An 11271-nucleotide genomic window follows, 5' to 3' on the forward strand; every position below is an offset into this window, starting at 1 on the left:
TTTTGCGTAAAAGGAAGAGAGAAAGAAAAGGTTTCGACATGGCATGACTTTCGGCTTTTATTTCTCTTTTACTTGGCAGATTCACTCAATGCAACCTGCCCCAGATACACCTGTTACATGCAACGTGTTGTTATGCTAACCTGGCATATTGGTTATTGTCCTATTTTAGGACGCATAATTATACTTCCATGTTTCATTTGCAACATAACATTAGTTATAGCTAACGTTATATCAGTATCTTAGATTTCTGAATAGGATGACCTTCGATGCGAGTGAATTCCGCTTGAATTGACATTGATATAAACCTGTGAGAAGTCTTAAAGTATGCATCAAATTTATTTTTAAAAATTCGGATAGTAAATTTATTGTCAGCAGCCTGATGCTTTCTTGCGCTAAAAATTCGTTCTAAACTTTTGTCTCTGTAAAGACAATCGCAATTCTTCCCTCGTCTCCCTGCTTCCCCTGCAACTGATCCTGAACCTTCCCTGGGATCGTCTCACCCCTCCAGAGGTGACTCTTCGCTGGCAGACAACATGGAGTCTGTGAAGCTGGAGTTCTCCAAGTCAGCGGAGGACTCCTCCAGCTCCGGGATGGGGCCATCCACCACGCTCAGGGACTTGGGCGTGGCCAGGGGCGTGGTCACGGGCGTGGTACCAGGCGAGGTGAGGTCGTCCTCGGCCAACTTGTAGGAGTTGTACCTGTGAGTTTCGTCGATAAAAAGTATATGCATCTCGATAACGTTTTATCATTGATCGGACGAAGAAGGTCACTAACAACATGACACCGTTTGCTGCATGTAAACGAGTTACTATTTTTCCCCAGTCCTCTGGACATAGACTTAGATCAACGGTCAAGTGACCCAATATCAACAAGAGTCTTAGGACCCAAAATCTCCATGAAACTTTTTTTTTATTAAACCTGTTCCCCCCATTCTATATCGATCAATGGTATGACCCCCGGCCACATGTTGGGGGCTCAGGTTCCACAGTGACCCACTTTCGCTATCAATAGCTAGTAACAGCTGTTAGTAGTGCTACAATGGCCAAAACTGCAAATATAGATTTCCCCATTACTTAGGCAACTTAAGTGCAATTTGCATAATTTGCACTTCATTGTATACAACCCTCTCTAAGCTACCTGCCAAGTAAATAACATGAAAATCTGTCGCTCCTTTCTTCAGTTATTCTCCTTTGAAGATTTTGACAAATACGCCATTACAGTTCCAGTGACACATACCAGGGGGCCCAAAATCGACCTTGACCTTTCTCCTCCCCACACCTACCCACATAACAAATATCATTACAATTCATCTACACGTTCTATAGTTATGCTGATTTTACGCATTCGGTGACACATACATACACACACGGTGACCAATTCATACACACACGCGCACACGCACGCAAACACACTAACTTTGCATGATTTGCACTTCAGTGTGTACATCTCTGTCCAACCTACCTGCGTACCAAATTACATGAAAATCTGTTGTTCCTCTCTTCAGTTATACCCCTTTAGAACATTTTTACAAATAGGCCATTGCAGTTCCAGGGACACAAACCAGGGGGCCCAAAATCGACCTTGACCATTCTCCTCCCAGCGCATACCCACATACCAAATATCATTACAATCCATCTACACGTTCTACAGTTATGCTGACTTTAAGCATCCGACGACACCCATGCAAACGATTTACCTCCTTACTTATGCAAATTCTGTCTCATTTGCATAGTTTGCACTTAAGTGTGTACAACTTGGTCTAACCTACCTGTGTACCAAAGAACATGACGATCTGTCGATCCACTCTTCAGTTCTTCTACATTGAAGATTTTAACAAATACGCCATTGCAGTTCCAGTCACACATGCCAGGGGGCCCAAAATCGACCTTGACCTTCCTCCTCCTAACACCCACCCACATACCAAAAATCATTACAATCCATGTACAGGTTCTAAAGTTACGGTGACTTTAAGTGTCCGGTGACACATACATACACACAAACACCAAACGCAAGCAAAACAGTATCTCCATGAAAAAGCCTTTTTTCATGGAGATAATTAAATAAATTCCAGTTCTAGATGATCCAAGAAAAACGACTTCCTTATTGAGAGGTGGGACGAAAAGTGATTGTATTTCTCTCCGAAGGACAATAAACAAGCTGCATCGTTTGTATCTCCTATTCCTCTGCAGGGGACCAAGGTTTGACTTCATATATCGGCTAGTTATCTAACATACCTGATGTACTCCAGTTTGAGTGAGCCGGGGTACAGCATGCCGCTGATGACCCTGAACGCTCCACAGACGCTGCAGGAGGTGAAGCTGACGGCCCTGGTCAGTCTCTCCGTCCGGCAGGTGTGGTCCAGCATGGTCAGGACAGGGTCAGGGGCGCGGAACGTGAACAGCTCACGGTGAACCGTCTGTGGGAACAACGCGTGGAGCTGAGAACTATCATAGCTCGGCCCGATCAGCTAGCGTTACGCCACCATCGTAAGCCTGGTTATATGAAATTGTATATAACAATAACCGTATGTTTGTTATCAAACAATTTAAACAATTGTATATAAACAACTTAGTGCGCTTTTTTCATTGTAGCTATCGCAGGAATGCCCAAATATAGCATGCGGGTACAGGAAGCAGTAATAATACATCGTGGCAATACACCATATGACAGTAGATAACAACTATAACGTTACCTCCTCGTCTCCACCATGATAGTTCTCTGGATGGATGAGCGACTTGACGATCTGCTCGACTTTGACATAAAACCTGCTGTCAAACTCATGCCTGTAGAGTAACAACAGCAACAACATGCAACGTTAACATAAGTTGTCGTCTTTTTTTGCATTGCCCAAAGAGTATTTTCTTATCATATCAGTCTAATAAGAAGCTGTTTACCCTTGTAAAACAGTTTTGCAGAGGGCGTCAACGGGCGGCTCAGTGGGGCTAACCAAAGCTGAACATGACTGGATATCAGAATAAAGTAGAGTGGATTTATTCCTCAAGCTTACCGACATCTTTCGCACCTCAGTAAGGCATCTGTAGCCGCATAGTTAAGACTGGATATCAGACTTACTGATAAACTCATTCTGTGTACACTTCAGACGAGCGTAATAAACAAACTTGGACGAGAATTAAAGAATGGACCCACCTGCAGTCCCTAAAAGGGCAGTGTGTCAGCTGTTTGGCGCTGACGAAGTGGTGTGCGAGGATGGCGCCCTCCCGCAGACCGCGCAGGTCCAGGGGGCGGGTCTGGTACGGGTACTGCCGGGCGATGTCCGTCCCGAACCGGTTCAGCGTGTACGACACACGGACATAGATGGGCACCCTGTCGTCACGGACCGTGAACCTGAGGTGTAACCATGACAACAGGAGAACTATTACTGCAGATCACGGTCATCACGGACATAGGTGAGAGCCCCATCATCTTTGACTGCTAAATATGGACTCTGGTTAGACGAAAATGAGGGAAATCACCCATGCACTCGGGTTTTCGAGGTGCGAATTATAAGGGGTCTTTGTTTTCTTGAAGTCAAATCCATGTGTTTAACGATAACCATGACACACAAAGAGGGGCGAAGACGTATGGCGTCATGAGACAAAATGATTCCAACCTAAACCGGGCTCAGTTTTGTATCCCATCTAAGCATGTTTCTCACAAATGTCGTACTTGTTCCTTTAATGCAGGGAGGTTAGTTAACGCCAGAGAACAAGGTCAAAGGATTACCGCCGCACATACCTGTATCTCCTTAGCGCCTGCGTAAACTGTTCCCTGACCACGTTGTTGGCGGAGTCGTCCGTGCAGAGGAACCGGAAGTGGTCCACGCAGTCCGCACACGGCTTCCGGGCGGAGTGGATCTCCAGCACCAAGGCGTACACCGTTACCTGCAGACGGGATCAACAATGGATGAATCAAGACATTTATTGTCCTTTTTGACGAACTGGGCTAAGTACAGGTGACAACATGTCCAAAGACATGCTTACGACATGGATATGGTATCAAAGAGTATCATAGTCTAGCATGTATGTTCGGCTTTTTCTCATTTCTTGGTAATTGTGAAAATGCATGAGTTTCACTATATATTCGGTGTATCAAAACTCATTTGAGGATCGGAATATAACAATAGACGCCTCTTTGGGGTCCGGACAGTGTATACATAGTAAAAACAATAAATCAATAAATCCATTATCTGTACGACAAGTAAACTATAAGCAATGGATAGAGAGATACCGATGGGTTCCTCTGCTGGCCCAGGTTGGTCCGGAGTAACTCGGCGGGAAGGTCCGGGTTGTGTTTCAGCGTCTCGATCAGCCATTGTTCCGGATGAAGCAGCTCCTGACTGCACGCCTCCAGCGAGAACGTGTTCACCTCTGCCGCCGTCTTCTTCAGCTTGTTGATCACAGAACTCCCGCGGACGTTCGGTAAGTCGGAGATGAAGGAAGAAAGGAGCAACTTGTTCGCGTAAAAAGAATTCCCCTCGGGAAAGGCACCCTGCTGGTCGCGGTCGCTCAGCGCGGCGGGGGAGAAAGTTCTCAGTCTTGGTCTCAGCGCTTCGTCTTTAGAAACAAAGAAGAACTCGGAAGGCTTCTCACTGGTGAAAGTGGAGCTTGAAAATGCAACCTCTCTGCAGTCTAGCGGAAGGCTTGTTGTCGGCTGGCAGACGAGACTTGGCTCTGTTCTCTCGCGTTTCTCGCACAGAACCACAGGCACCTCTTGGTCGTCTTCGTCCCGACGGTAGACCTTGGGAACGCTCTCTAGCGGTATGTATTGGTAATGCGTGCGGGACACCACAGGAGCGCAGACGTAATGCAGTCCGACTTCAGGCGTTCTGGCAACGATACCCAGCGCAGCTGTACAAAGATTACCGACTTGGACGTCTTTATGAGCTCGGAACCAAACGTCCTGCAAATATTCATGAATGTGTGTCACCTCTGACGACGTAGTCGTGTCCACGCAATCCGGGTCACCTTCTTCTGCAGTTTCACTCTCATCCGCATGGTGGGGTTCAATATTGTATATCACCTGCTGTTCTTTATTTTGGAGAGTCTCTCTCATTTCGTCATCGAAGAAGGTGAAGTGGTTCAGGCCGATCGACTCCTCCCCGTCCACGAACGACAGACAGTCGAGATCTCCCGCGTAGACCAGCTTGTCTCCCTTCGGCGTGGAGGAAAAGCGGGGCTGCAGGGTCTGTAGGTGGGGGAGGGACTGGGACCGCTGCATCTTCACGGATTCTTCTGTGAAAATTAGAAACACACTGTTCTAAAAAAGAAATACGGATAGATGATCACACGGGAAAACGTGCGGTCTGACACATTTATGTTGTTATTACATGATCAAAGCTCATTTTAGAGCGGAGCGGAGACGATTAGCACTTTCCATTTCCTGTGGACCATCCATCTGGATAAACTAAATGTGACCCTAATCGCTTTTCTCTCCACTGCTGATGAAATTCCCAATTACTTTCAAACTCTGCGGAAAACAATCAGTAGATTGGTAAGCTAACTCGGCTCTTTATACCTATTTACAGAGCTGGTGCACGACTGTACCCAGCGTTGCTACTTTACACATATGATGAAGCTTTCTTGACGTCACAAAAAGTACAGCACTTTCGTGCGGTCAACTACAAACTACACAACAGACATACAAATCTTAAAATTCTACTAGCTAAGCAATGTAAGCTAGTATGGGGATATCCGTAATATACTGTTACAACCAGTAGTGCTAATCGCGGTTTTCAGTATATTTCTTAATAACAAAGCAATATTCTATGTATTGACCTATTTTTTTGCATTGTGAGAGTTGTCACATGTCTCGAGCGGCTTGAAATCTCTTTAACTTCAGCAAGGAAATGTTGATAACTTATTACGCAAGAGATCATATCTCGACCATTCCGTGACAAAGTGGAATTCATTTTCAATTTGTTTTGAACAAAATGGACAAACCCGTGAGTCAGGGGCTATCTTGTGATATATGCATGTTTCTGTATCTGATTTATGACAGCTGATTCACATGTAATGTACATTATAAACCTGTTTAAAACGTTATAGTGTGATATTTCAGTTTCTATTTTAGACTCAGGTTTGATTTTACAGAATTTCTCCCTGTAACACACTATCCCTGTGACATAGCGACGTAACGCAGCCTTCGGTAAATAATGACGTCATCTAACACAACACGTGAACTCGACCGCAAGCCGCCATTGACGTCCCTCCATTAGGCCCCAAATTACGAACCTTCTCCGATGCACAGTAGTTATACCCTTCTTTGGCTATCTATAGATTGGGTAACTACTCTTACAAAGCTGCTGGTTGCCAATGGGGATGATATACCTGACAGGTAAAACGTGCAGTGAATCACGATTTTACCATCATCGTCTGGGCACCTGTTGAACACACTGCGTTAAGCACACTAAGGCATGGGTCAATAATGGTGTTCTTATTCAATATTAACATGAGAGAATACGCTACAGTAGAAAGCTTTGAAAACCTCCGGTTCCTACAACACTCCAATTTGTAGCAATTATACGTATAAGATACATCTCATGACCCCCTTCCTATACCCGATATCGCGAACGCCGGTGAGCAAGCTTTAATTTTTGGTTACGACAGAAAGATAATACTTCCGTCAATCTACAGGTATACCATCTCTAAAACAGGCAGCAGCTTACTATTTTTCAAAAGCTGTCATACCAACCTGAATATCCTGTGTGTGGCTGCCGTGCTGAGGTACCGTTAATGTGAGTAAATGTTTAACGTTCCGTCTGGCCGAGCCGATCAATAATGGGAACTAACCTATTGTACGGGAGCACCTTTGATATTAGTCCAACACGGGCGGTGCGTGCACGGTCAAAGTTCACGGACTACGTTACGGCTCGCATCGTGAGTAAGCTCCAAGCAGATGTGTGGGTTGGGCTTGTTTTTGTCTGACTCATTTTGGACGTCTTTTAGAGTTAGTTACATATAGTGTGTTTTTTTTTCGATCTAAACCACGCACCACTTGAACAGTAAACAAAATTAGGAAAAAAAGACGATATGAAAAAGTCTAAACCCTACATCTGCTTGAAGATGAATTGTTCCTTTATACTGCTGTATAGCATTGTCTTCCATTCCACAGTTACCCCATGCAGCTCAATATCCAAGCAGATGTAAGCATACAGTACAGGAGCAATACTAAAAAGGCGTACTAGATATGTTGTAAAACAGGCGTGAAACACTGAAAGTAAGCCGGATCCTTACATCTACTTGGAGATTACCCCAAACCCACCCCGCGCAGTGATATCCGAGTGGACCAGTACAGGTTTTATACCACACTGTCCAATCATCTGGAACATCCCAAGCATACGTGTCACAACTTCACAAAGTAGCAGTCAGAGCCAGAGAACAGTTTGAAAAAAATGCTTATTACAGTTTATTTACAAATTAACCATGAGGCGAATGACTGGGTGTTCTGGGTTTGAGATCTTATGGCACCGAGATTTATTTTCGATTATTTTCTTAAAATCAAGGGGGGAGGGGAGAAATCCTGGACACCAACAAATATTGGGCATAAACAGATTTACTAAGAGTTTAAGAAATCTTTTGACAATACAGAGCTTTGTTAGAGAGAAAAGTTAACTCAGGACGTGGCACTCGAAGAAGAACTACAAGAAAACATCATACCTTAGTGATGACATATAAGATTTCATTTTCCAAATGTACAACTACAGTAAAATATAAGTGTATAATATCATGATGTCATATAAAACGAAAAATGTAACTGTCATGATAAGACTAGACACCAATGTACCATAGCCATTAGTATCATACCACTGGACCTGTTTGACCGGTTCTATATGTACCAAGGATATACTATGTAATGTTATTGGTTCTACACAACACAAAACAAAGCTTTTAAAGCTGACCTCCTTTCGAGTCAATTATGCTAGTTACGCTTAGAGGACCTTTCAATGATACTTAGTTACAAAGAGGGAAAAGAATACAGAAAAGTCTATTTCTAATGCAACATTCGCTTCCTGCTATCTGAGACAAGTTTGGAGCGCCGTTTTGCGGAATTGCAAGCAAACTGCATCATGGCGACGACAATTCTGGAGTGTTTTGTATAAATTTCGCCAGACGGCGCTTTTAATACGTTACTAAAAAAACATCCCCAATTCAACATACTAGCAGTGTGTCTATCCAGATGGATCATATTCAGCACGTGTGAAAACAATTGGTCACTGTTATTTGCCACTGGGACATACACTACGGTTCGGCCGCACACATTTGCTGTATAATCCGCAAACTCGAATTCAGACAGAGAGTACACAAAGGACATGATTGGCCTAAGATAACAAGAAGTAAATTCATAAAAGCGAAGTAAAGACAGAAACCGGAACCTGACAGATCTATATCCCAACTGTTGTGGAAGGTTGTTTTTTTTCCTGGAGAAATATAACGTCACATCAATTGCAATTTCCGCGTGGATATCATCCATGACATCATGTTTGTTCGGCGTTACTTGCAGATGTGAATACCCTCTATGTGTTATAACCTAAACACGAATAGCATTTAGATCTTATATGTACTTGCAAAACTATAAAAAGACTATTAAATCTAGAATAATTTCAGGATTACGTTGCCTTAGCGCATACACCACCAATGTAATCTCAAACTATCGTGAAAGTTATAACAAACAGGTATTCTGAAATTACACAGTAGCTCATTGAAGTAATTTAGAATGAGTGATGTCAAACTAGCTATAGCGAGCCGGTGATGAACGAGGGTTGGGGCTTTTATTTTAGTCAGGAGAAGTACAAACAGCTGTCTGGCGCCACGACCCGTAGTCGCTCCGCGGGAGGGATAGAAAGTTGCCGGGTAAGCGATCTGAATCGCGTAACCGCCACATGGCGTAACCCATCAGTTCTGTACTTGGAGGCGGAAAGTACAAGATGCGTGAGGAACTGATTGGTCTTGAGCCATCACATATCTGAGTGTACCTTTGCTGTTTCTAAGGGGTGTCATGTGGGTTGTTAGAAGTGACCTAGGTGTGATTTATGCATGGGAAGATGTTTTGTAACAGGCCAATGTAGCCTCATCTATTTCACCAGTTCCGCCTGTACTATCACATATCATCTCTTACCTATCCGATAAGAACGACAGTATTTTGATTCATAAATGAAATAGAGTTTTAAAAAAGGCCCATAAATACCGGGGCCAGTTCTACCTTTGCCAGTCATAGCCTGCGAAGTTTAGTTCAAATGTCTCTCGATCGCTACTGAGACTTTCACAACAAAGTGGAGTTACATATAACGTTACTAGTAGGTGGTACAACATACCATAGTACAATTTTACAATCTCCTTTTTCACAGATATGGATCAAATAGTTAGAGTTAACCTCGGGTTGTTATCTTACCAATCCAAAAATGATAAATACCAGTAATTGAAAAGTGCGAGATTAATTCAGACACGCATCCCGGGCGTTTTAATAGGCGGTTGTCGCCTGAAACATCGGAGGGATCACATCAGCCCGCCCCCCGCTCCGCACACCGTACATCACGGCAGACAGTTCGGGGCGAATCAAAGTCCTCCGCGCCGATAACTGGGCTTGATGAAGATCTCTTCTCATGGAGGTTTGTACGGCCAGACACACGGACTCCGGGCCGGTAATAACGTATTTTATCACGGCACGGGAGAGCTCATGCTGTGGTCGGGGACAGCGGCATGTGGATAAATGTAGAACATTGTTGTTTGTTTGTTTGTTTGTTTGTTTGTTTGTTTGTTTGTACTTATGTAGTGTTGTACGGCCAGACACACGGACTCCGAGTTGATAGTAACGTATTTCATCACGGCACAGGAGGCTGTGGCTGTGGTCGGGGACAGCATCATGTGGATAACTGTAGAACATTGTTTTTATTTGTTTGTTTGTTTGTTAATATTTATGTAAAAGTAGAGTTACACAGCCAGGCACCCGGACTCCGGGATGGTAATGACGTATTTTATCGCGACATTGGAATGCTCAGTCCGTGACCGGGGCCGACATCGTCCAAGATGACATATTAATAGAACGGAAAGAAATAATTGTTTAGCTTCAAAATATATACCTAACGAGCCGACCAATTCCCGCCTTATCGTGCGCGGTCACACCGACTGAGCATTGGTGCGTCTGCCGATATCATAGTGTCGAAAATCGTTTTCTATTCCTCCCAGCCACGACCAGAGTCTAAAGTAACGATTGCCAGCATTGTTTAGGCGACTGAGTGTTATTGTATTGTGATATCGGCTTCATTAGATATAATCCGCCTTCCGTTCCTGTGTCAGACAGCCTGTCGCCAGTCACGCCGAGACAGATGCCCCAAGTTACGTGTCTCCGGCTCCACCAGATCGTAAAGTAACAGTTACGATAGGTAAAGCCTAACCTTCCTTTAAATTCCATTATACCTTAATCTGTTCAAACCTTTTTTTAGTGAAAACCCTTGCAACTCTGTTATAACTTTGCGTTTGAGTAGAGGAATCAATCTAAAGTTGATAATGAATACAACAAGCAAGGAATATACCAAAGGAAGATCATAGTTTACTGAATATCAATCATTGATGAATGATTATCACATCACTTAGGGATTTTTTTTCACTTCACTTCCCACTTTGCCAAAGCCTGTTCCATTCTGGATTCTTGAATGTATATAAGTATTACATATTGCTGATAGCATTATACACACACACACACACACACACGCACACACACAAACACACAAACACGCACACACACACACACACGCACGCACACACATGCACACTACCACTGCTGTACATGGACCCCTCTCACATGTCAGTCACACATACACACGCACGCACACAAGCGCACACACACACACGCGCACGCACACACACACACGCACACACACACACACACACAATCTACCACTGCTGTACATGGACCCTCTCACATGTCAGTCTACGCTGAAACCAACGTAGCACCCTCGTGTCCCCCCAGTTGCACATGTTATCTCCGTGCCCCAATATTTACGGTCCGCCTAAGGATACAGCCCCCCTCCCTCCCAGGTTCTCTCCGCAGTTCTGGAATTGCCGATAGCCTTCAAAGTTGACACCACACCCTTCCTCATTACAATCCTGTTAAGAATTAGACTTGCCTGCCCCCCTCCCTCAGACCGCCTGCTAGGTTCTCTCCACGGTGCTGAAATGCTGGTACCGCTGCTGCCGCGTTCCGCCCCGGGGCTCCGCCCACCGACTTCATGCCTTAATTTCCTGCCATTAATTCACGTTAACCTGAGAAACGCAG

At 44.3% G+C, this 11271-nt stretch overlaps 1 protein-coding gene across 1 annotated transcript; it reads right to left on the reverse strand.

Moving 5' to 3' along the window:
• Nucleotides 1-44: 44 nt before the first annotated feature.
• LOC136431056 (uncharacterized) lies at nt 45-6829 on the reverse strand. Its single transcript, XM_066422254.1, has 7 exons — nt 6691-6829; nt 4228-5231; nt 3736-3881; nt 3148-3345; nt 2693-2783; nt 2235-2416; nt 45-698 (listed from the first exon to the last, which is right to left on the reverse strand). The coding sequence occupies exons 2-7, from the start codon at nt 5215-5217 to the stop codon at nt 497-499; spliced, it is 1809 nt and encodes a 602-aa protein (XP_066278351.1). The 5' UTR covers nt 5218-5231; nt 6691-6829; the 3' UTR covers nt 45-496.
• Between the last annotated feature and the right edge of the window lie 4442 nt (nt 6830-11271).

The sequence above is a fragment of the Branchiostoma lanceolatum genome, chromosome 3 (assembly GCF_035083965.1).
Source record: "Branchiostoma lanceolatum isolate klBraLanc5 chromosome 3, klBraLanc5.hap2, whole genome shotgun sequence".
Lineage (NCBI taxonomy): Eukaryota > Metazoa > Chordata > Leptocardii > Amphioxiformes > Branchiostomatidae > Branchiostoma > Branchiostoma lanceolatum.